The sequence below is a fragment of the Mustela putorius genome, unplaced genomic scaffold (assembly GCF_011764305.1).
Source record: "Mustela putorius furo isolate JIRA1106 unplaced genomic scaffold, ASM1176430v1.1 tig00003834_pilon_pilon_pilon, whole genome shotgun sequence".
NCBI classification, from domain to species: domain Eukaryota; kingdom Metazoa; phylum Chordata; class Mammalia; order Carnivora; family Mustelidae; genus Mustela; species Mustela putorius.
The window spans coordinates 122702264-122728946 of record NW_025421987.1 but is presented as its reverse complement, the minus strand read 5'-3'; the positions used below and the strand labels follow the sequence as shown (position 1 = coordinate 122728946).

The following is a 26683-nucleotide window of genomic DNA, read 5'->3' as shown; positions in this document are numbered from 1 at the left end:
GATGGATACATTTGTCCAAACCCTTAGAATGCACAATGCCGAGAGTGAACCTTATGCCAACTATGGACTGCCCCTGATTTTGAGGTGTCAATGCAAGTTTATCAATTGTAACAATTAAACAGCTGGTGGGGGGGATACTGACAATGGAAGTGACTGTGTATGTGTGGCGGTGGGGGTTTTATGGGAAATCTCTATACCTTTCCTTCAATTTTGCCATGAATCTTAAACGGCTCTAATTTTAATTTTAAAAAAGAAAAAAAATCTACGCTAAGAACTTATGTCTTTAACTTTGCAACTGTTATAAATTCAACAATTTCACTTTCATGTGCTGTGAGTTGTGCAATGGCTTGGAAATTTTCCCTTGCTAAATATTCTATTTTTAAAAATCTAGTTTAATTTCTTTCTACAGTTCTTATAGAAGCTTAATGTCATCCTTTTGTTGTTTATTTGGTAGCTTTATAAAATATCTTTCCTCTAACAAACTGACTTTGTCTTCTTGGATTTTACAGTGAACATGCAGAAATCTCCGAATTATTTCTTCTTTCTATTTTAAATAAGAAAAGAAGTTTTCATAGGCACATATACGAATTGCTATAAAAGAAAATCAGTGGGAGGGAACTGCTTGTCATGTTGTTAAATTTCACATACGTCTTTGTCTATGTGACTGATTTCCCGTGATAGATTTTATTTCCTTATACATCAAAAAGTCATTTGCCTGTTTCATCTCAGGGCCTAAAACAATGTCTAATACATGGTAGGTGATAAATTAATAAATTAATTTATTTACTAATTTGCTATTTAATTTAGCAATTTGCTAATTAATAAATTAATGCTAATTAATAAATTTGTTATTTAATTTGCTAATTAATAAATTAATGAATTATTATCCCAAACGGCAAGAGTACAACTTTCAAGCCTCAGAGGAGGGTTGTTCTTACTTCACTTAATAAGAATATACGATTCTCTCCACTGGATCTTTTTTTCTTTCTCTGTACAACATACCAAACCTATTCTGGGTTCTCTGTTGCTGTTCTGTTAGCTGTCTTCATATTTCTTCTTCATACTTTAGGGCTTTTCAGGGCTATCAAATTTTTCTTCACCTTCATGTTTCCAAAAAAAATCACTACACTTAGTTACTGTGCATACAATTATGACACTCAAGTTTTATTAAAAAAAAAAATGAAATCTCTGTCAGAAGCTAGTTCTGACTGAATACAAAGTATTTCAATTCAAAGTTATTATGAAGCATAGACTGTACATACAGAACAAGGCTAGTTCCTACAGACAGTAGCATCTCTCTCTTTTATAAATCAAATGTAAATGCCATACTAATTTATATCTATGATTATTCATCCTGTTGAAAAGCACATGAACAAGCTTTCCCTTCACAGTTGGGAACTTGGCTATCATTCCTTTTCTCCTTGAATTCATATTTTTATCTCATATATGAATTTGTATTATATATATTCATATTTTTATCTCATATTTATTATTCTCCTGCATACGTTTCTCCTAACATTTTAGTGTTTGAAAATATTTTAAGCTGACCATCCTATCAAATTTCCTTCTAACAACAAAAAGATTTTTAAATTCCTGAGAACATAAGTTCTAAAAATTTTCTTTAGTATTGTATTATCATTAAATTACTAGACTACTATTTTTATTTTTTATTTATTTATTTATTTTTTATAAACATACATTTTTATCCCCAGGGGTACAGGTCTGTGAATCACCAGGTTTACACACTTCACAGCACTCACCAAAGCACATACCCTCCCCAATGTCCATAATCCCACCCCCTTCTCCCAAACCCCCTCCCCCCAGCAACCCTCAGTTTGTTTTGTGAGATTAAGAGTCACTTATGGTTTGACTAGACTACTATTGATCAAGTAACAAACATATTATAAATTATGTTCATTTGAAAATATCAAGTCAGCTTTTATTAGAAATGCATCTCATAAAGAAACAGGTAGGCCCTTCTCTAACACCCATTTATATCATATATCCAGGATGAATACTACTCATTGCTAGGAAAAAAACAGGTAAAGTTTTTCTTTTACTTTGTATTCTTCCATTCCAAGAATTTGGGAGTAGAAGGATTTCCGGTTGTAAAATCTTTTTGAACTACTAAACCATGTACCAAAAATCACATAGAGGTATGTATCAAAAATTATTTTTTAGTAGTCAGCTGACAACTCAATTAAGTTCTGCAATATTTCTGAAGGCCTTTGGCAATTGCCATTCTTACAAAGGAATCAATTACCCAGTCATTAGAATCACTCACTTTCTAAACAGATTTAGATCAGATTAAAAGTATTGCTTTATATTACAGTAGTAGAGGGAAAATTACCAAAGAGGAAGGGAGAAGGTATCTGATTCAGCACACTCTGACGTAGATCAATTTTAGGGAAGAAAACATGCAAGGGGACAACCTGAGAATTAGTACCTTCAAACTATCCTTTATGTAGGGATATGTATGGAAATCCTCCATGTATCTTCTAAAGTTAAGGGTTAGGAATATGTGTTGCCCTGTTTGAAGCCTGTTGCTTCAGGATATACACAGATTTGGATATACACAGTTTATCAAGTCAAGACTTTTAAGTAGTTCACATCTTTTTGTCTATGTCCTTTTTTTTCCCCCTTAGGGGTCTGTGTGTGTGTGTTTGTGATGAGGTGAGAGAAAATAATTTTAACAAAATAATTTTGTTAATAAACTTCCTCATAATGATAGTAAGGAGGTGTTTAGTTTTTCATCAGAAAACTAAAATAATGGGCTGTCATTTTCTAAGAGGGAAAAGATAAAAGTCAATTTCCCTTCGTTTTTGACAAGTCTCAAAGTATTCTAACTTGTCAAAGTTGAATAACAGAAAGCATTTTCATATCTACAAATTAGAAACCAGAGTATCATTTTTATTTCTGATGATTTCGGGTACCTCCGCCGATTTGGTAAACATTCCTCAAAACTTTACCAGCCAAAACATCCTTACTGTAGTGGTCTGCTTTTTAAATTATCAAAGCGCATTACCAAGGCAATCAAAAAATAAACGATTCACGTCTAATATACTAAAAACAGTGCTCTCTTTCATGCCGCAGCCGGATAAATTAAAGCAAACTATTTAATTATTTAGATTTTTAAAAAATATGATGTAACTTTTAAGTTGCGTGTGGTCTTTGTTCATAACCACCGTGAACTTTCACTTAAACCAAAAAGAGAAGATTAACAACAAAAGCGTATTTTAAAGTTAATCCTTGCGTCGAATCCATTGTTTGATCAGAGCTACCAGGTGGGCTGAATTAAAACGCGATGTAAAAACACCTTCCAAGAGAACACTTATTTAAACAATATTCAAGTCTTAGTTGACAAAACACTATGTAAGAGGGTGGCGAGGGGGGTCTTTTTTGCCCACTGGCAGTAAATGAGGATAAGTTGCCAACAATTACCGTTTTCTCATTTATTTTTTTAAATCAGAAACAGCCCTAGAGCTTGAGGGGTTTCACGTGGCTGCGACCTCCAGAGACAGTGACGAGTTCAACTACTCGTGACTTCACAGCTCAGGCCTATCATCTAGAAATTACTAAAGACGGTAGAAAATCTAGGGCCGCCGGGTACCATCCGCAAATCCCAAAGCTTTGCCTAAACTCAGTTATGTAGGGTTTTTTGTTTGTTTGTTTTTTAAAGAGCACTGTGCCGAATAACTATGCTGCCCTGAGTAATTCGCCGAGCTTGTGTTTCAAATGCTGGCCTGAAGTTTACAGCAGCGCCCGGGAAACGGAGGTGGGAAGCCTTAACAGCTTCCTTCCGTCAGCCCCGAAGGCGTCGTTAGTTTCCCAGCTCCCGGCCACAGCGATCTAAACACTGAGCGCATCCAACAGACACCACAGACGCTCGGGGACCCCCAAGCGGACGCCGAGAGAAAGGAGCGCGCTGGAAGTAGGCCAAAAAACAAGCCAGCAATCCAACCGCCTCAGAGGCCAGATGAGCGCTTACCCACCTCCAGCTCCGCCTCCGTCTTCTCGCGTCGACGCGGCCCCGCCCCGCCGCGGAGACTCACGGGACACGTAGTACGCCGCGCCCACCTTCCCCTTCCCCCCGACCCTTCAAAGCCCCGGCTTCGAGAACGCCCTCTCAGCTCCCTGCGGACCGGGTTCCGGTTTGCTCTTGTGGCCTCGGAGCCCAGCCTGAGGACGGCGGAAGCCGCACTTGCGGCGGTTCATTATTCGTCCTCCCTTCCAGCCCCCCTCGACAGCGCTTCCCTCCCTCGGAACGCGACAGGGCCATCAGCCGGGGCGGACGCTAACGAGGCGGACGCCGGCGGGCCTAGGTCTCGCGCGCGTGTTGCTGGGTAACGGGCCTTCTCCGGCAGCAGTTCGGCAATTCCTGCTTCGGCTGGCTCTCCTTCCAGAACCTCCGGAGCCCTAGACGACAGGCCGGGCTGCGCCGCTTGCGGCGCAGCCGAGGCTAAAGAAATGGGAATTCCGCGGCGTTCCCGGAGCGGCTGCCTTCTCTGGGGAAGCGGTGGTGCCTTCGAGGAAACCGGAAGCCCATGGTGACCCCTGGCGACCCGGTTTGTTTTCCGTCCGTTTCCAAACACTGGGGAATCGAAACTCGGCGGCCCAGGGGGCGGCCCTACGTAACCTGTCTTCGGGGTGAGTGACTCGCTTCAGCCGGGCTAGGGGCGCGGGCGGTGCCAGGACCAACCTCCGCTGCCATTGCTGGTTCGAAGAGACACGTCATTTTCTTCACAATCCCGTGCGCCCTCTGACTAGGGAGCCGCCCGCGCCTGGGCATCCCTTAGTCCTGTCACCTTTTCACGCTAGCTCTTCCAGGCCCTACTTGGTTTTTCACTTTGTCTCTATTGCTTATTTTCTTTCCGTACTCTGAATTACTAGGGCGCCATTACTTGTATTTCATTCATTGAGATTGCATTTATATCGAAAACGGAAGAGGGACGTGTGGCTAGGACGGCACTGCCTGAGGCAGTGGTCATCACCCCGCGCCCCCCCCCCCCGCCCTGTCCGTTATCGAGGCTAACAGTAGATATTCGTCGTTCTTGCAGTGTCTAACCTGTACGTTTGGTATGATTTTTGATCATTTGTAGAGTGACTCCTACATACACGCACGGTACAAACAAGGAACTCACATAGTCGTAAGTGAGATAAAATATTCGCTGAAACTGTAATACAAGTTGGAATATGAACTGCTCCAGCATGTGTTGTTGGAGATCTGCTAAGGTGATCGAAGACAGTGACGTACTAGACTGAAATGACCTGTGCCTCTTAAACATAGCAGACATTTTTTTTTTTTCCTACTATAGAATTTTGAATTGGATTGCTTAAGATTTCAACGGCATAATTTAAATTCTGGTTCTTTAAACATGCCATATCTGATTTCCCAACCTGTTGTGATCACTCCCTACTTCATCTGTAAATTAGGAATGATAATCACTCACAGTGTCTTTGGAAAATTTTAATGCCATATTGTTTATAAAATGGGAAGAGGTATACAAATATAAGGGTTTAGTATTAGAGAATATAGTGTAATGGGAAATGCACTGGATTAAGTCAGAACATTAAGTCAGATCTGAGTGTTGAATTTTCCACTTACTCACTTGACACTGGGTAGGAGACTAAATCTCTTCGCCATTTTCCCACTCTCTTGAAATGAGAGTAATGCCTAACTCTCCAAGGCACCAGTACATAGTTTCTAAGTTTCCCTAGCTGTAGTCAGCTGGCTGGTTTACATTCCTGGCTTCACTTTTCAATCTTTGCCTTTCTTTTAGTCCACCTGTGATAACAGGAAATTCTTTCCACATCAGAGGTCTTAGATTTAACCAATTGTTATGAGGAACAAATGAGATAGCTCCCCTAAAAGCTGCCTGAGAGACCATAAACACTCGGTAAATATTAATTACCAACACTGAGCATTTTTGTTTATTGAATGAAATGTGATGACGTTTTTCATAATCCATGAACAGAACAAATGTGATTTCTTTTTCCTTGTTTTTATATTCTGGATTAAGGTACAGTTGTCTTAATGGCTACCAGAGAGTAACCACTGCTAATACTAAATTACTAATATACTAATACACTAAAGAGGGAATGTAAGTGCTCAATTCCATTGAGATTTATTACTTTATGAAAAGACTGAAAAGAAGTAGACTGTACTTCATACCTACCCTAACCCTGAAAAAAATCTTATGATTCCCTAGCCATAACACATTTTTGGACTAATGCAGTTTAGTGACATATGGAAATTAGAGTGGAGTTTTTCCTACTGTATATCTGTTGCTGAGCACATTTTGGGCATTCACTGAATTATAGGGCATTGGAGTTCTGAGGTATATAGACGGAGTGATAGTATCATGAAAAAAGGCACTTGATCATCCCTTCTTTATAAACTAGTTAAGCCATTCCTGCCCCAATTGTTTAATTAAAAATAGGGAGTGAAGGGGCACCTAAGTGGTTCATTTGGTTAAGTCTTGGACTTTTAATTTAGGCTCAGGTCATGATCTCAAGGTTGTGAGATTGAGCCTGGGGTAGGGCTCCATGTCAGTGGGAGTCTGCTTGAGATTCTCTGTTTCTCCATCACTCTCTGCCTCTTCTCTGTTTGCGTGTGTGCTCCACTGCTCTTTCTCTGTCTAAAAAGAAAGAAATCTTCAAAAAATATGGGGTGGGGGGTGTGTCGGGGTGGCTCAGTCAGTTGAGCATCTGACTCTTCTTAGGCTCAGGTCATGATGTTAGGGCTGTGAGATGGAGCCCAGAGTTGGGCTCCATGCTCAGTGGGGAGTCAACTTGGGATTTTCTCCCTCTGCCCCCCCCCAAAAAAGAAATAAAATCTTAGAAAAAACAAAAAAGAACGAGGATTTTAAGTGTTGGTCTCTTTGCCTCCCTAAGATTTAATCCTTGCTCCACTGTATTGTGAATAAACCTATGAAGTGGGTTAGGGATATTCTAGCTTTTCAGAGGTAGGAGGATGATGGCAATAGGAGATTCAGTTCAGAAGGAAATGTAGAACAGAGGAAAGAGCCCACTAGATAATGCTTAATTCCAACCCTAGCTCTGTCATATACTGCCAGTGTGATTTTAAGCAAATTAACCACACTTCTTTGAGCTTAAGTTTCTTCATCTGGGATGGTGGTGATAACTTTTTAGCCATGTTTGGTATGGATTTGAGGTCTAAGATTTGTACTATACCATTTATTCAGTTTTTGGCAAAAATGGAACTCCTTCTATCTGTTTAGGTTGTTATTCTATATTTGCATTAAATTTTCCTTTCACAATTTAGGAAGGTAGCATCTTAGTAATGAAGTTCAACCTTGTCATTTTTTATTGGTGGGAAAATTTACATCCTGAGAGGTAAACCAATCAGTAATCAAGGTGGCAGATTGTAGACTAGAGTCTGGGTTTTTGAATCTCTGGTTGGGGTTGTTTCTACCACTGAGCTTTTCCTTTCTGGATTCTTATTAGAACAAATCTGAATCCATGTTCTGTTGTCTCTGAAAATGTTGTATTAAGAGCACAAATTCAGAAGGAAGCTTATCTGGGTTTACATCCCACCTTTGCCACCGATTACTCATATAGCTGTAAATAAGATATTTAATTTTTTTCTAAGACTTTGTTTATAAATTAGGATTATAGTACCTACCTAAGAAATTGGAAAATGCATTTGGAAGCACTAGTGCCTGGTATTTGCTAAGTGATGAATGTGGTAAATATGATGATGATGAAATATGACAGAATAATCATATTTTTTTCCCTAGAAAAGAAGATATTTCTGTGTTTTCTAATATGTCACAAGCCAGTATATATAGCATGTCTTAACTCAGGGTACTCTTAATGTTGATTGTAGTAAATATTGAAATTTAAGATTTTCTAAAATAATTCTTAAAGTGTTAAAATTTTTTTTCCTTTGTCTCTTCTGTAGCCTCACAAACAGCTCTTGCTCCTTTCTGTCCACCTTATCTGGCAAATTGTGCCCTTCTTTCTCCATTATCATTGCAATATTGTGATTTATAAGAAATATGTATTTGATCGTTTAGATGATCAAAATGTATTTCTCATATATATTTGGCTTTAGTCCACAGTTCTTGGCCCACAGCTCCCAAACTCTTGGAAATTTCCTGAGGATAAAGAGTTATAGGATCATCTTTTGTCATAATATTTGGTCTCTTAACATCTTTTACTGAGCAATGAAGGTGAAAGGCATGTCTTGTTTATTTCTAACAAGTTCCTTTCTACCAAGACTGGGTTTATGTTAATATGGTGACTTTTGGACAGCAACTAAGGGTGAGAGCTGATTGCCAAGAAAACTAATCCTATCATTAGAGGGTTGAGCCTTTCATCCCCACCAAGGTTGGTGGCACTGAAATTTTAATCAGTTGTCAATGATTTAATCATTTTATGTAAGGAAGCCTTTGTAAAAACCAAAAGAGGGATGGTTCCGAGAGCTTCCAGAACATTTCACATGCCATTATGCTGGCCTCAAATTCCAGAAGGACAGCAGTGGCTTCGTTCAGGACCTCACCCTATGTATATGTATGTTCAGAAGCACAGGTAACAACCTAGGCTTACAGTTAGCATCCAAAGTAGAGGGCAGTCTTGTGGGAGCAAGCCCTTAAACTGTGGAATATGTTGGTAGATACTATCAGAATGGAGTTGAATTGTAGGCTACCCATCTGGTGTCTGGAACATTGCTTGATAGTGTGGAAACATCTCCTCCTCACATTGGAATTGGCTGACCAGAACACCTTTTAATCATTCTTGGGAATTTCATTGTTCTCGGCAATAAACGTCAACATCTTTCACCTTAACCCCACTCTGGTTTTTTTGTTTTTGTTTTTAAAGAGAGAGAGTGCACATGTAAGTGTAGGGGTGATTATGAGGAGGGGGAGGGGCAGGGGGAGAGAGAATCTTAAGCAGGCTCCACACCCAGCGTGGTGACTCACCAGGGCGTGAGCTCAACCCTGAGATCACGACCTGAGCCAAAATCAAGAGTTGGGCGCTCAACTGACTGAACCATCCAGGCACCCCTCACTTAACTGTTTTTAATTTTCTTTTAATTTATACATCTCTTATGTAAACCTCTAAGAAGAAACAATTTAATTCCAAATATATAAAATAATTGCATATTATATAAATATATTTCCTATAGGTAAATATATCTGATTCTCCTATATTATTGTGATGAGAGAGACAATGATTATGAATTTATTTCCTATACTATTAAAAACACAGTCTCCATGCACAAGTTAGGTGATGTTTACCAATTGATAATACAGAACTAACCAGGACCATAAATGTTTAAGAATACTAGTTATAATTGGAATTCTGTAAATCTCATAGTAGCCACTTAACTCTGTAGAATAGTGGCTCTCAAATTAGAGAGGGACTTAAAATTACATGGGTTGATTATTGAAAGTACAATTTGACCTTTTCACCCCAGGTATATTGACTTGTGAAGTTCTGCAGTGCTGTCTAGCACTCAGTATTTTTTTGTTTGTTTTCTATTAGAATTTTATTTATTGAAATATAGTTAACACAAGTGTTACATTAGTTTCAAGTGTACAACATAGGAATTTAACAACTGTATACATTATGCTATGCTTAGTACACATATAGCTACCATTTTTCACCATACAGTGCTATTACAGGATCATTGACTATATTCCTTATGCTGTACCTTTTCATCCTGTGACTTATTCTGTAACTGGAAGCCTGTACCTCTTACTCCCCTTCATTTTGCCCATCCCTCATCCCTTCCACTATGGCAGCTATCAGTTCTTGGTTTAGGTCCATTTCTGCTTTTGTTTGGTCTTTTGTTTTTTGGATTCTACATTTAGGTGAAATATAGAATTTATCTTTGTCTGACTTACTTCACTTAGCATGATGCCCTTTAGGTCTGTGTTGCAAATGGCAAGATCTCATTCTTTTCTATGACTAAGTAATACTCTATGGTGTGCTTACTATATTTTCATTATCTGTTTATATATCAGCAGACTCTTAGGTTGCTTCTGTATCTTGGCTGTTGTACATAATACTGTAGTAAACATGGTGCATATATCTTTTCAAATCAGTGTTTCCTTTTTTTTTTTGGAAGTACTGAGTTGTACAGTTTTTCTATTTTTAATTTTTTGAGGAACCTGCATACCATTTTCATAGTGGCCACACCAGTTTGCATTCCCACCAGCAGTGCACTAGGGCCCCTTTTTCTTTACATCCTTGCCAACACTTGTTATTTTTTGTCTTGATAGTAACTCTTCTGACAGTTGTAAGGTGATGATATATCATTGTGGTTTTGATTTGCATTTGCCTGATGATTAGTAATGTTGAGCATCTTTTAGTGTGTCTGTTGGCCACCATTATGTCTTCTTTGGACAGATGTCTGTTCAGGTCCTCTGCCCATTTTTTAAGCATATTGTTTGGATTTTGTTGGTGTTGAATTATATAAATTCTTTATATATTTTCAATATTCCTTATTGAATATGTCATTTGCAAATCTCTACTTCTGTTCAGTAGGTTGCCTTCCTTCTATTTTGTTGATGGCTTCCTTTGCCATGCAAGCTTTTTATTTTGGTGTAGCCCCAAAAGTTTATTTCTGCTTTTGTTTCCCTTTCCTGAGGAGACATATCTAGAAAAATGTTGCTAAGGCCAATGACAAAGAGATTACTGCCTATGTTGTCTTCTAGTCTTATGGTTTCAAGTCTTACATTTAGGTCTTTAATCCATTTTGAGATTACTTTTTGTGTATGGTATAAGAAAGTGGTGCAGTTTCATTCTTTTGCATATACCTGTCCAGTTTTCCCAATACCATTTGTTGAAGAGATTGTCTTTTCCTCATTGCATATTCTTGCCTCCTTTGTCATAGATTAATTGACCGCATAGGCACGGGTTTATTTCACTGTGCTCTATTCAGTGCCTGTTTTGTGTCAGTACCGTGCTGTTTTGATTACTGCAGCTTTGTGGTATGTCTTGAAATCTGGGTTGTGGTATCTCTAGCTTTGTTGTTCTTTCTCAAGATTGCTTTGGGTATTAAGAGTCTTTTGTGGTTCCACACAAATTTTAGTATAATTTGTTTAGTTCTGTGAAAAGTGCTCTCGGTATTTTGATAGGATTGCATTAAATCTGTAGATGGCTTTGAGTAGTATGAACATTTTAACAGTTTGTTCTACCAATCCGTGAGCGTGGACTATCTTTCCATTTGTCTATGTCATCTTCAGTTTTTTCCATCAGTGTTTGATAGTTTTCAGAGTACAGGTATTTCACTTACTTGGTTAAGTTTATTCCTAGGTATTTTATTATTTTTGATGTAGTTCTAAATGGGATTGTTTCCCTAACTTCTTCCTGCTACTTCATTATTAGTGTATAGAAATGCAACAGATTTCTGTATAATTGAGTTTGAGTCCTGCAATCTTGCTGAATTCATTTCTCAGTTTTAGTAGATTTTGGGTGGAGTCTTTTCAGGTTTTCTACATAGAGTATCCTGTCATCTGCACGTATGATAGTTTTGCTTCTTCCTTACCAATTTGAATGCCTTTTTTTTTTTTTTCTTTTTGTCTGATTGCTGTGGCTGCCATTTCCAGTATTGTGTTGAATAAGAGTGGTGAGAGTGAACATCCTTTTCTTGTTTGGGACCTTAGGGGAAATGCTCTCCATTTTTTCCTCTTGAGTATGATGGTAGCTGTGTTTTTCCTGTGTGCTGTATATAATGTTGTGGCATGTACCTTCTTTACCTACTTTATTGAGGGTTTTTATCATGAATGGATACTGAATTTTTTGTCTATGCCACCTTTGAAAGGAGGCTTGAGCTGTAGTGAGCACTCACCAGGGGTATCCCAGTGTGGATTAGGGGCCTGAAACTCATTGAGGTGGTAAGCCAGCTAGGGCACCTGGACTCTGCTTCTGTTTACATTATCAAGGTGGAAGGGGAATGTCAACTGTAGCACTCGTCAGTCTCCTGACCCAGAGGGAGTTCAGCAGCTTTGGCTGGTTCTTTTATTTTCTATAGCCCTTATAAAGGCATAGCTTGCTTCTCTCTCTCTCTCTCTCTGTCTCTCCCTCTTTGTCTCTCTCTGCCAGAGGGCAGAGGAATCTGCTCACAGTCTCCCATAATATCTCACCCCACTGTGGTTTGCGGTGGCCAGGTTGGAGCTTCCCTTTGTACCTTGTCTCTGTTTCTCTTGCCATTCTGTGTGTGTGGTTGTTGTCATTCAGTCAGGCCTCAGTTCTTCAGGAGTGGTTGTTGTATAAATAGATGCAGATTTGGTTTGTTCCTAGAGGACTTGAGGTCAGAATCTTCTGTGTCACCATCTTGGGCCAGAACCAGCCATCAGCATTTTGAAGAGTACTCCCAACTGATTCTGGGGCAGTGGTCCACATCTCACTCTGTCAAACACTCCTCTAGGTCATCTCCAGTTTCTTAGAATGTTCTTGAAAAAGACATTTTGTGTGTGTGGTATATTACTATAGAATGTATTTATTACAGATTTTTATGATCAAGAGAGGTCTGCTTAATCTTTGGGTAATATTTTTGATACTTGTTGAGATTTAAAAGTTAATGCTCTCAATTCTTGCTAGGTGTACCTTTAAAATATTGTCTAGTCTTTTGATGATTCTAATTTTGATAATAATCTGCTTATGACACTTTAAAATTTCTTTTTTATTTCTATTTTATTTATTTGATAAAGAGAGCAAATGGGCATGAGCAGGGGGAAGGGGCAGAGGGAGAGGGAGTAGCATACTCCCTGCTGACCAGGGAGCCTGATGCAGGACTCATTTCCAGATTGTGAAATGGATTGTGACTTGAGCAGAAGGCAGACGCTTAACTGGCTGAGTCACCCAGGTGTCCCTGCTTATGACACTTTTTAAAGATTAAAGTTAAGCACATGCTTGTTATTTTAAGATAGTTTAAGTTACAGTAAATAACATTAGATCAGTGTAGGATAAGTTTTCCCAAATTTTAGATGTTAAAACTGGTCTTGTCTAGTTTATTAAGGATAGTATTAGCTAGTTAAGCTTTCATGATTTGTCCAGAAAATCAAATTTCTTGGGCCAGTAACTTTGGATACTCATGAAGAGACATTTCATCACAACAGAAGTATATAAAACAGAATCATACTTTACTGTGAGGGAGATACATAAGCAATAAAGGCCTAGCCTACTTTGTTAATTTTCTAGCAATTTTCCTTTCAGTATAATAATTTATATAATGGGATAGCTGCCTTGTATTTTTCAGAACCTTTCTAAGATAGCATTTTCTTTGGCTCTGCGGCTTTTAATCTCTTTAAGTCCAGCTGGTACAGAGTAATGTAAGCATTAATATTTCTGATACTTTTGTGATTTCATATTTATTTTTGCAAAGATAATCAAAGTTTCCTTTTTCATTTTACAGCAAATTTAAAATACTGATTTTAAAACATTAAAACTGCATGCATATCTGTGATGCTAGTAGATTTTATCTTCGGTGTTTTTTTTTTAAGATTTTATTTTTAAGTAATCTACACCCAACATGGTGCTTGAACCTACAACCCCAAGATCAAGAGTCATATGCTCTACCAAGTGAGCCAGCCAGGTACCTCTTGAGTGTGTTTTAATGTATGGGTATTTCTCATACAATTTGGCTATTTCTTATACAATTTTTAGGACAGTTTTTATGCTGCTTTCCAAGTCATGTTTATAGTATAATAACTAAATAAATAGAATTGTAGTATAAAACTTGGAAGAAGCTCTTATATCCAAATAAATTTTCTCATATTTGGAGAGAGGACACCATATGCTACTTTTTAGTGATTTAAAAATAAATCATTTTACTTTAGGCAATAGATTTAAATATATAAAATAAGCTAGTTTCACTACTCATTTGTTCTAAAAAGACCAGTGATCATATTGTGTATGTGACATTGTTACATCAGTATACCTCCTTCCATCTAAGGTACTTAAAAACCTTCCTAGTTTTGTGGTCCTTTTTTTTCCCCCCTAAGATTTTATTTTAGAGAGAGCATGCATGCATGTGCGCACACATGAGTAGGGGAGGGGCAGAGAGAGAGGGAGAGAAGTAGAGGAGTCCATGTTGAGCTGGAGGGGTCGGGGATGGAATCTCAGGAATCTGAGATTAGGACCTGAGCTAAAATCAAGAGGCAGATGCTTAACAGAGCCACCCAGGCGCCCCCTAGTTTTGTAGTTCTTGATGAATATAACTATGTGAAAGATTCTTTGGGGAGGGAAAAATATTAATAGTTCAGGCTCTGAAATCCAGGTGCTTGTGCTATATACTAATCATCTGGTCTATAACCTTCCCAGGCCCCAGTTTTTCCGTCTTTCCCAGTAAGATTTCCTACCTCAGGGTAGTCATGAGAATGAAAAGAGAGAATATTTACAAAATATTTAGCACAATACTAAATAGTTCATTTGGTTGGATATAGTTTACAAATGTTGTATAAGTATTCTTCACATTCTTGAATTATGTTCGGGTCTGTTTTGAATTCCACAGAATAAGAACCAAATTCTGGGGTGCCTGGGTAGCTCAGTGGTTTAAGCCTCTGCCTTCAGCTCGGGTCATGATCTCAGGGTCTTGGGATAGAGCCCCACATCGGGCTCTCTGCTTGGGGGGAGCCTGCTTCCCCTTCTCTCTCTGCCTGCCTTCTGCCTACTTGTGATCTCTCTCTCTATCAAATAAATAAATAAATAAAAATCTTAAAAAAAAAAAAAAAAAAGAACCAAATTCTGTAGTCTGTCTACATAAAGACCACTTCAGTTTGTTTCTGTTAGGTATTTTTTTAATTTCACATCTTGCCATTTCCCTTTTCATACTTTCTTCTCTACTCTTTCAGGCCTTTGAACTTGTTTCCCTTGTCAGAAGTTATACATACAATGAAAATAACCATCCTTCTCACCTAAGAGTGTGGAACTAAGAGTCCTTTCATTATTTTATGATACCTTCTTTCAAAACTGCTCCTTATAACAAATAGCATGGAGGACATGGGGAGATAGAGAGGAGAAGGGAGTTGGGGGAAATTGGAAGGGGCGGTGAACCATGAGAGACTATGGACTCTGAAAAACAATCTGAGGGTTTTGAAGGGATGGGGGGTGGGAGGTTGGGGTACCAGGTGGTGGGTATTATAGAGGGCATGGATTTCATGGAGCACTGGATGTGGTACAAAAACAGTGAATACTGTTATGCTGAAAATAAATTAAAAAAAGAAGAAACTGCTCCTTCACCTGAACCCTCAATTCCTGTAGCACTTTCTCTTATTTCAAATATGTTATCTTGGGGCACCTGAGTGGCTCAGTGGGTTAAAGCCTCTGCCTTCAGCTCAGGTCATAATCCCAGCCCCGCATCAGGCTCTCTGCTCAGCAGGGAGCCTGTTTCATCTTCTCTCTCTGCCTACTTGTGATCTCTGTCAAATAAATAAATAAAATCTTTAAAATATATATATATATATATATATATATATATATATATATATATATAATCTTTATGGCATGATTATTTTACTGCACAGCTGTCTTTCACACTGGTGTTTTTTTTTTTTTCCTTCCCGGGTAAGTGATTATTTCATAATAAAAATGAATAGCTGAGCTGGTTAGAACTTTATATAAAGTAAAAGCATCCATGCTCTGATCCTTGAAGTGCACAATCAGTGGGACATCTCTTTTGACTTTGTAGAGTAGCTTATGCTTATTTCTTGTTTTTCAAGAGTCTTCAGAAAAAAAAAAAAATCTCAGTTGAATAAATCCTGCCCATTTGGTTGGATATTAAGATATGAGAAATCATATGCCTACCTTTCCTGTAATTTTAGATATAAACCAATTGCTAGATATACCAAACTGACATTAATTGAGAACAATTGTAAGCCTTCCATTATAAAAAATCAGTAAAGCAAAAATACAGTGATAGAAAACCAGAACTAGAAAAAACCTACACTTTTCCTTAGTATTCATGTTGTCTGAAATAAAGCAAAATGAACTTTACAGGCATTGATTGATACAGGGAGGGAGGTCAGAAGTTTTGGAGAAAAGCAGGCACAGTAAAACATAGTTCTTGTGCCTTAATCACCTATGTTTACATCTTCTTCTTTATTATTTTACTTGGGAAAATTACTTAAATTCCTTTCTACCTTAATTTCCTTACCTATAATATTCTTGGAACAGTGACATGCTAAGCAACCAAATGTCATTCCAAGCAAGGAATAGTAAATAAAAATGTTTTTCAGTAGTCATGAGTTACTAATACAAGATCCATGAAATTCCATTGATAGTCTTATTTAGATTGCTCTGTTTGATGTTTTATTTCAAACTAAAAGGTAACTAAAAGGATTTTTTAGGATCTCTTATGACCTGCAGTCCCACTTACTCTGTTTTTCCCATAAGGTCTTAAAAGATTTCAGCTACAGTTTCTCCTTCCACAGTGTTTTTCAGGAACATAACTTTGAGATGAGGAAGTAATGCTGAATCTAACAACAAAAGTAGATGTACAGAGCAAGCAAGTTCACTAACTACGGAAGTAATGGCTTCTTGTCTTAGGTTTTTGAGTTAGAGTTTGATTTGAATCCTATACTATTGACTCTTCATTTAATAACCAGTGTTTATTGGGCATCTTACACACAATGATAAGTTGGGGACACGATGAGCAAAACAGACATAACCTGTACCCTCCTGGAGCTAATTAACATCTACTAGCTTTAACCTGGGCAATTTACTTTACCTTTTTGATCCTATAAAATATAGATAATACTTACCTCATAAAATTGTTTGGATGAATTTGAAAGAGATAATAAAAAAAATGTACTGCATGGTGCTGGGACATGGCGAATACTGAAATAATTCCTTTGTGTCTTCTATTGCAAATGGACAACAATCAATCAGTTACTGGTATGCAAAGAATACAGTGGAGGATGCATTAAAACTTCCATAATACTCTTGTAATGAATTGTATTCAGAAGAGTTTTAAAAAATGTATAGTTTGGGAAGTTATAAAACTTGCTGCTTATATCTTAAAGTGGAAATACTGATAATGAAGCAATAGGTGGATAAAAAATATTTAAAAATTTTTATCCTGTATAAATGGTGTTTTGCAACTTTTTCTAAAACTTATTAATAATAGCTTAGATTGGTTTCAAATGCTATATGGATATCAGCTCATTTAATATCCTTAACTCTGTGAAGTAGTTGCTACTATTTCTTATACTTTCTAAATAAGGAAACCAAGGCAGAGAAATTAAGCACAAATTCTCACACTAAGCAGTGCTTGGATGCAGTTCCTAGAATCTGGTTCTAGGGTCCATGCTCTTCACCACTATGTTATGCTGCCTCTAAAAGAAATAGGAGTTTTTAACATTGACAGTATTTTCATTATTCTGAATACCATCTCTCTTTTCTTGCTCATTTATTGAAAGAGACATTTTTCTTTTACATTCTTTGAAAAAGCTGTCATGGATGCACTGGTAGAAGATGATATCTGCATTCTGAATCATGAAAAAGCACACAGGAGAGACACAGTGACTCCAATATCAATATATTCAGGAGATGAGTCTGTGGCTTCACATTTTGCCCTTGTCACTGCATATGAAGACATCAAAAAACGACTTAAGGATTCAGAGAAAGAGAACTCATTCTTAAAGAAAAGAATAAGATTTTTGGAAGAAAAGGTAATTACTATCTATTATATTTTATGACTTAAAGAATAATTCAAAATACTTGAAGTTTTAAATATTTTCCTATCCTCTCTTCACTGGTTGTACTGTTTCCAAGGTTAACTCATAGCTGGTTTCAAAACCCAGTACTTTTCATACTATGCTTCACATATCATGTACATGGGGAATATGTGTAGAGTTGGATTTAGAATATATTTTTGGAATATATTTTTCTTGGAATCTTTTTTTCAGATTGCCTTACCTTCATAAATTGTATGTATTTTATTCAGGATTTTATAATCTGTGCAACAAATGATATGCCAGCACAGGAAATTAAATGTAACATTGTTCTAATGTTTAAAAACTTCTTCACCAGCACTGATATCTTCTCTACCTCAACTTGTCTCTTTTGTTCTTGAACACACAGAATAATGCTTTTAACTGATAAAGGTCATCTGTTTACCTTTCTCATGCAGAAATCTGACACTCTTAAATCTTACAGAATATATAAGGTTGATAGCTGATTCCATTATAAATCATCATACCTACTTGGCTTTTTGTACTGGAAAATCTTTATCACTCATCCTTATATTTTTTGAGGTTTAAAGTTTTAACTTAGTTTTATGTTTCTTCTGATTAGATCATTGTATTTGTATTTTATAAACAGCAGCTTCCCCAATGGGGAAGGAAATGGATTCTTAGCTGCTAAGGAAATGAATTATCTTGTTATAAAAACTTTAGGAAGGGACTTGGTAGAGTTTGATTCATCTAGGAGAATTAAGAGAAAGGAGGTCAGTTGTAAAAATCATTATAATTTCTTTATATTCATGTACATTGTCTTTAATGGTAATCAAATTTGTGATATAGTTGGGTAGAGTGAGAAAAGGTAACATTTTGGAGCTTGTAGTTATGCTTATTTTAAAATTAAGTAGAAAAATGTGATTTGGTATAGCTAACATTGGAAATATTTGTATATTTTGTGACCAACAATCTTATAATTTCTATTCTGGAATAATGTAGTATTTAATTAACTACCACATTTATTCTTTAAAAAGGTCAAGCATACCTTAACTTGTCATTTTTTATGATGGTGGAAATGAAATACTACTGCCTTGAAAAACATCTTAAGTATTATAAAAGAATAATATACTGTTTTAGAATGATGAGTAAATATATGTTATAAAACAAAAAATATTGATTAAGTAAAAGCATAAAATAGAAGACTTTAAAAATGTTTACCTGTACTTTTTTTGCTTTCTTAATCAGTAAGGCTTACTTGTTGAAAGTAAAATGTTTATTTTTAATTATAGTCCAGGCTTTATCCCTGCATTACAAAGAAAAGTAAGGTGTGGAGCCATCAGAAGACTGGCGGCTTTTTTTTATGTTTGTTTCGTAGAATACGTCCTTTGAGCTTTCCCTTCTAATTTTATACCATTAGCTTATAGGAGCTCGATTAGATGAAGAAACAAATTCTGTGGGACGTGAACAAGTAAATAAGGCCTATCATGCATATCGAGAGGTTTGCATTGATAGAGATAATTTGAAAAGCAAATTGGATAAAATGGTAAGTTGGTTTGAAAACAGTTTCTATATATTGCAAATGAGTTTTCTTCCGGGAGTTTAAAATTAGAAATAAGAAAGATATTTAACATTTATTAAATAAAAAATTGAAAATATACATCTTGAAGGCAAAAATAGGAATTTTTTTTTAAGATTTTATTTATTTGACAGACAAAGATCACAACTAGGCAGAGAGAGAGAGGGTGAAGCAGGCTCCCTGCTGAGCAGAGAGCCTGATGCGGGGCTTGATCCCAGGATCCCGGGATCATGACCTGAGTTGAAGGTAGAGGCTTATTAACCCACTAAGCCACCCAGGCACCCCCAAAATAGGAATTTTTAATGGTGATATTTATAGCTTATTTCTGTACAAAATAAATACATAGTATGTGATGATGTTTAGGAATTAAGTATATCTAACACCACTAACTTATTTTGGAAAATCATGACATGGTAGATTTTGTCAATGTGTTTTTAAGAAAAAAAGCTAGTGACTAGTATTTCCTAAGAATGAAAAAGAAAAAAGGAAATTAGTGAAAAACTGGGCTAATCATCCCACCTTGCTTTTATAAAGGCCTAAATCTGTTTTTTTTTCATCTACCTGAAAATTAATGTATATCAACCTATAGATTTTATTGAATATAATTTGGCATTTTCCCTACTTAACTAGAATAAAGACAACTCTGAATCTTTGAAAATGCTGAATGAACAGCTACAATCTAAAGAAGTAGAACTGCTCCAGCTAAGGACAGAGGTGGAGACTCAGCAGGGTATGCCACTTATTTGTTACAAATATTATAATGGAATCAGTATAATTTTCCATTTATGCATTATATCCATTATCAGTTTTCTGTATCTGTATGCTAAGGCCTTAACTTATTTTACAATTTTAGGCTTATATTAATTTCTCTGATCTGCTTTCACCAAAATATCAACTCCTTTAACTTTTCCTTAGATATAAGTTGCACTTTTCCTAGAGAAAATTTGATGGTTTTTGTTTAGGGCTAGTTTGTGATGAAGTAGATGAAGAAAGGAGTAGAACTCCATCCTTGTCTGAGATCTTGCCTGCTGGTATGTCCTGGATTTTCCTTTCTACTAAACTTTTGCCCCTATTAAGCACACTGTCATGAAGTAGTTACAATTACTTTTTTTTTTTTTAATTTAAATTTATGAAGTTGTTAAAATGTGTAGATGAGATGCTAGAGTAAATAAGTAGTTCTGGAGCATATGGCTATTGGCCTGTTCCCATGAACATTCTGATGAGACAGACTGAAGAGTAGGCCTCTGAGAGAGGCCTTTTGATAGGCATTTGAGATGAGCTCTCTTACAGTAGCTGGTTGGGGCTTTTTAGCCTCTCTATCTTTAGATAGAGAGACTAAAGAACTATGTCAAAGGTAAGTCAGTATCCAGTTGTACTGAGTTTCTATAGTAAATGTTTATGAATAAATTGTTTTGACGTCATTTTCTAGGCCTGATGGTCATACTTTATACTCTGAGGGGACTAGATGGAGTAATTAGAGTCATGAGCTTCAGTTTCCTCACTTCATTTAATTTTTATCACTGTCTTAACCTTGACTTAAATATTGTTGACTTGCCAACAGTTTTAGCGTGTATTTAATTAGTGTTGTATATTTTAAGGTTTCAGACTGACAAACTGGTACTTTAACCTAAACAGAAAATCAGGGATAGTGGTGATTAATACATTCTGAAACAAGATTAGTAGGTTTCTTATTCTCATTAGCATAGGTCTTTGAAAGTAATATTACTGTTTTTAAAAACTGTTAGTTGTGCATGTTTTATATTAGTTTTTATATTATCTACGTTTTACTAGTATAACCTTTATCACAACAAATGTAGAAGGCAGAAATAACAATTTTATTGTCTATCCTCTTTTTAGTGATAAGGAATTTAAATCCACCTTCATCAAACTGGGAGGTGGAAAAGTTGAGCTGTGACCTGAAGATCCATGGTTTGGAACAAGAGCTGGAACTGATGAGGAAAGAATGTAATGACCTCAAAATACAGCTACAAAAAGCCAAACAAATGGTACTACAGAATTATTAAATTAAGAAATTCAGTATTCTGTGTATGTTGTCTATAGGATTTATAACTAAGGATTAAATCATAGGGTTAAATATATTATAACTACCTAGAGAGTTAAATTCTCTGAAAAATTTACCTTTATCTTCCCTTTTAATCATTTTGTCTAAAATTTGATATACTATATACTTCTAGCATAATCCCAGAATTATAAAATTTTATTGTTTTAAAGAGCTCATTTTAAAAAAGCTTTACTAGTTTATTAATTTATTGAAGCGTTTCTTTTAAACGCCTTTTCCTTCAGTTTCTTTAAGTCCTTTTTTTCTGTAAAGTTTAAAGAGAACTCGTTTTAAGTTTATCATTTTAATTTAATAATTTGGTTAATATAGACCCCACAAGAGACAACTTAGTTTTTAGAACTCTTGAAAAGAAAAAACTCTTAAGAGTCTACTAATTCACAAAAGTCTCAGTACTTTTGGGGCAACTTCAATTTTCAGCAAATAGCTGAGATTTTAAGAATTGGGTGGAAAAGTAAAAACAAAAAACCCTGCTGAGCTGCTAAAGTATGGTTAGCCAGAAGTCCTCCATAAGTTGCCTCTCAGGTCCTCACCAAGTCTGTTTACTAATACTTTACACTGGGTTCCAACAAAGTTGAACACAAGTTTTTAGATGTTATGACAGATAGTGCTGAAGAGAAAAGAAATGGTAGAAAAAAAGAGGAGTATAAGAGCAATGTACCAAATGCAGAGTTTTAAAAATAGTTGTTACAAGCAAAGTTCAGTAGTCTAGAGTCAGTCATTATATACACTGAAGTATTTTAAATAAGTTAACCAGTGAGAATTGTTTTTCAGCTTAACCATTTTTTGCCCATCATAGCATTCTAACCCCATTCTACCCCAGGTTCCTCTTGGGATGCCAATAACTGATGAAGACACTACTTCCCCCATATTGTTTGACTGCCTACCAGGACACTGCCCCTGAATCCCAATTGTCCTTAAATGGAACTGACAGTTCTTTATTTATGATGTTGTCTTTATTGAAGGTGACTACCCTTACGGATGAGCCACGCATTAAGAATAATGTAGCATTCTACCCTGGCCTCGGCCAAATGAATTCTTCTGAAATGGCCAATGAGAACTGATAAAGGGGAAACACTACAGCGATTACTATCAGTTTCTATTAGGGCAAAATACTTTTTTTCCTGCTTAACATATGAGGTTAATTTCTGCCTCCCTTTGAACCTATGATTACAGAAAATTTCTTCAAATGCTTCCAGCATCCTATCCCACAATCTTAGATGCCTTAGCCCCTGAGAAGCTAGCTAGCTGGCTGGCTGGCATTTATGCTTGCTTGCTTGTTTATATATGTGTTTCTTAATTTTAATAAAAAAAAATTCCAATCTAACTAACATCCAGTGTTATATTAGTTTCACATGTACAATATAGTTAACAATTCTTTTTTTTTTTTTTAAGATTTTATTTATTTATTTGACAGACAGAGATCACAAGTAGGCAGAGAAGCAGGCAGAGAGAGAGAGAGAGAGAGAGAGAGGAAAGCAGGCTCTCCGCTCAGCAGAGAGCCCAATGCGGGACTCGATCCCAGGACTCTGGGATCATGACCTGAGCCGAAGGCAGCGGCTTAACCCACTGAGCCACCCAGGCGCCCCTATAGTTAACAATTCTAACTGCTCATCATAAGTGTACTCTTAATGTCCTTCACATATTTTACCCATTCTCCCTACCTCCCCTTTGATAGCCATCTATTTATTATTAATAGTTAAGAGTCTGTTTTTAGGTTTGTCTCTTTTTCTTTGTTCATTTGTTTTTTAAATTCTGCATATGAGTGAAAGCATGATATTGGTCTTTCTCTGACTGGCTTACTTTGCTTATTTGCATTATACTCTCTAGATTCATCCACCTTGTTGCAAAAGGCAAGATTCCATTTTTTTTATTGCTGAGTATTAGTCCTGTGTCTGTATGTTTGTCTGTATGTATGTATACAGACTCATGGTTATTCTATTTTTAACTTTTTGAGGAACTTCCAAACTATTTTCAAAGTGGATTATACCAGTTTGCATTCTCACCAACATGCATGAGGGTTCCTTTTCTTCTCATCCTTGTCAACACTAGTCTCTTGTATTTTTTTTTAAATTTTTTATAAACATATATTTTTATCCCCAGGGGTACAGGTCTGTGAATCGCCAGGTTTACACACTTCACTTACCAAAGCACATACCCTCCCCAATGTCCATAACACCCCCCCCCCCTTTTCCCCAACTCCCCTACCCCCAGCAACCTTCAGTTTGTTTTGTGAGATTAAAAGTCACTTGTGGTTTGTCTCCCTCCCAATCCCATCTTGTTTCATTTTTTGATGTTAGCCATTCTGACCGGTGTCAGATGATATCTCACTGTATTTTTGATTTGCATTTCCCTGATGATGAGTGATGCTGAGCATCTTTTAATGTGTCTGTTGGCCATGTGTATGTCTTCTTTGGACAGATGTCTATTCGGGTCTTTTGCCCATTTCTTAAAAAATCATTTTTATTAACATATAATGTACTATTTGCCCCAGGGCTACAGGTCTGTGAATCATCAGGCTTACACATTTCACAACACTTACCATAGCACATACCCTGCCCAATGTCCATAACCCACCACCCTCTCCCTACCCCCTCAACCCCCAACAACCTGCAGTTTGTTCTGTGAGACTGAGAGTCTCTTAGTGTTTGTCTTGCACCCGATCCCATCTTGTTTCATTATTTCCTTCCCTACTCCCCACAACACCCTGCTTTGCCTCTCAAATTCCTCGTATCTCCTCTGCCCATTTTTAATTAGATTATTTTTTAGGTGTTGACTTGTGTTAAGTTCTTTATATGTTTAGAATTCTAACCCTTTACCAGATACGTCATTTGCCACTATCTTCTCCCATTCAGTAGGTATCTTTGAGTTTTGTTGTTTCCTTTGCTGTGCAGAAGATTTTTATGTTGATGTAGTCCCAGCAGTTTGCTTTTGTTTCCCTTTCCTGAGGAGACATATCTAGAAAAATGTTGCTAAGGCCAATGACAAAGAGATTACTGCCTATGTTGTCTTCTAGTCTTATGGTTTCAAGTCTTACATTTAGGTCTTTAATCCATTTTGAGATTACTTTTTGTGTATGGTATAAGAAAGTGGTGCAGTTTCATTCTTTTGCATATACCTGTCCAGTTTTCCCAATACCATTTGTTGAAGAGATTGTCTTTTCCTCATTGCATATTCTTGCCTCCTTTGTCATAGATTAATTGACCGCATAGGCACGGGTTTATTTCACTGTGCTCTATTCAGTGCCTGTTTTGTGTCAGTACCGTGCTGTTTTGATTACTGCAGCTTTGTGGTATGTCTTGAAATCTGGGTTGTGGTATCTCTAGCTTTGTTGTTCTTTCTCAAGATTGCTTTGGGTATTAAGAGTCTTTTGTGGTTCCACACAAATTTTAGTATAATTTGTTTAGTTCTGTGAAAAGTGCTCTCGGTATTTTGATAGGATTGCATTAAATCTGTAGATGACTTTGAGTAGTATGAACATTTTAACAGTTTGTTCTATCAATCCGTGAGCGTGGACTATCTTTCCATTTGTCTATGTCATCTTCAGTTTTTTCCATCAGTGTTTGATAGTTTTCAGAGTACAGGTATTTCACTTACTTGGTTAAGTTTATTCCTAGGTATTTTATTATTTTTGATGTAGTTCTAAATGGGATTGTTTCCCTAACTTCTTCCTGCTACTTCATTATTAGTGTATAGAAATGCAACAGATTTCTGTATAATTGAGTTTGAGTCCTGCAATCTTGCTGAATTCATTTCTCAGTTTTAGTAGATTTTGGGTGGAGTCTTTTCAGGTTTTCTACATAGAGTATCCTGTCATCTGCACGTATGATAGTTTTGCTTCTTCCTTACCAATTTGAATGCCTTTTTTTTTTTTTTCTTTTTGTCTGATTGCTGTGGCTGCCATTTCCAGTATTGTGTTGAATAAGAGTGGTGAGAGTGAACATCCTTTTCTTGTTTGGGACCTTAGGGGAAGTGCTCTCCATTTTTTCCTCTTGAGTATGATGGTAGCTGTGAGTTTTTCCTGTGTGCTGTATATAATGTTGTGGCATGTACCTTCTTTACCTACTTTATTGAGGGTTTTTATCATGAATGGATATTGTCAAATACTTTTTCTGAATCTTTTGCATCTTTTCTCTTGTTCATATGATGTATCATGTTGATTGATTTGGGAATATGGAACCACTTTTGTATCCCAGCAATATCTACTTGATCTTGGTGAATGATTTTTTTTTAATGTATTGTTGGATTTGGTTTGTTAGTATTTTATTGAGAATTTTTGCAGCCATGTTCTTCAGCAATATTAGCCTATAGTTCCCTTTTTATGTGGTATCTTTATGTGGTTTTGGAATCAGGCTAATGCTGGCCTTATAGAATAAATTTGGAAGCTTTCCTTTCTAAGTTTTGGAATAGTTTGAGAGGAATAGGTATTAATTCTTCTTTAAATGTTTGGTATAGTTTCCCTGTGAAGCCATCTGGTCCTGGACTTCTGTTCCATGGGAATTTTTTGATTATTTATTCAATTTCATTGCTGGTGATTAGTCTGTACAAATTTTCTATTTCTTCCTCATTCAATTTTGGGAGATTATATGTTCGTAGGAATTTCTCCATTTCTTCTAGGTTTCCTAGTTTGTTGGCATATTATATTTCATAATGTTCTCTTACAGTCCTATGTATTTCTTATATTTTCTCTTACTGCTTTTAAAATTTATCTTTATCACTACTTTTTGCCATTTTATGATTTGCTGTGGACATTTGATGGTATCACTGAGTTTCCTAAAACTTTTTTTTTTTCATTTTTCTGTTCAGTTTGATTTGTTTTCCATTACTCTGTCCTCCAGATCACTCATTGTTTTCTCTGCTTTCTCTAGTCTACTTTTTTATTTCTCTAGTACACTTTTTTATCTAGTGCATTTCTAATTTCAGTTACTGTGAGTTACTATTTTTTATCATTTCTATCACTTTTTTGAGGGTTTCACTGAGGTCCTCCCCTCTTCTCAACTTCAGTGAGTATCTTTATGACCATTATTTTAAATTCTACATTAGGCATATTACTTTGTTTTGTTTAGCTCTCTTTGCTTATCCTTCTTCCTTTTGGGATACAATCCTCTCTTAATTTTGTCTCTCTGTATTAGGAAAGTCTGCTATGTCTCCACTCTTGAAATAGTGAAATGGAAGAGGTCCTGTACTTTGCAGTACAATGTCCCCTGTTCACTGGAACCTCATGTTTCAGGCGTGTCTTCTGTGTGTGTTGTGTTAACCCTACCATTCAGGTTGAGCTGCTTTTGCCTTCAGTCCATTTGTCTGCAGTGGCTTTCTTTGTTGTGAGTGGGTGCATATTGGAAGGGGCAGGTGCACAGGAGAATGTAGGGGCAGGGCATATGG

At 36.6% G+C, this 26683-nt stretch overlaps 2 protein-coding genes across 4 annotated transcripts in view; one reads left to right on the top strand and one right to left on the bottom strand.

Annotated features, from left to right (window-relative positions):
- The window catches only part of ZCWPW2 (zinc finger CW-type and PWWP domain containing 2), a 131039-nt gene extending 126957 nt beyond the window's left edge, over window positions 1–4082 (bottom strand). Inside the window, exon 1 of the mRNA XM_013057166.2 lies at window positions 3993–4082. The gene's annotated coding sequence lies outside the window, so the exon portion shown is untranslated. The remainder of the gene's footprint in view (window positions 1–3992) is intronic.
- Window positions 4083–4085: 3 nt separating this feature from the next.
- AZI2 (5-azacytidine induced 2) overlaps window positions 4086–26683 on the top strand; it is a 36033-nt gene continuing 13435 nt past the window's right edge. Inside the window, exons 1-5 of one of the 3 annotated variants that reach the window (XM_045088997.1) lie at window positions 4086–4647; window positions 17422–17642; window positions 19066–19191; window positions 19855–19954; window positions 21082–21230. In XM_045088997.1, the coding sequence (XP_044944932.1) occupies window positions 4545–4647; window positions 17422–17642; window positions 19066–19191; window positions 19855–19954; window positions 21082–21230 (699 nt within the window). In that variant the 5' untranslated portion in view covers window positions 4086–4544. The remainder of the gene's footprint in view (window positions 4648–17421; window positions 17643–19065; window positions 19192–19854; window positions 19955–21081; window positions 21231–26683) is intronic. The other 2 variants (XM_045088996.1, XM_004754317.3) reach the window with 2 other exon arrangements.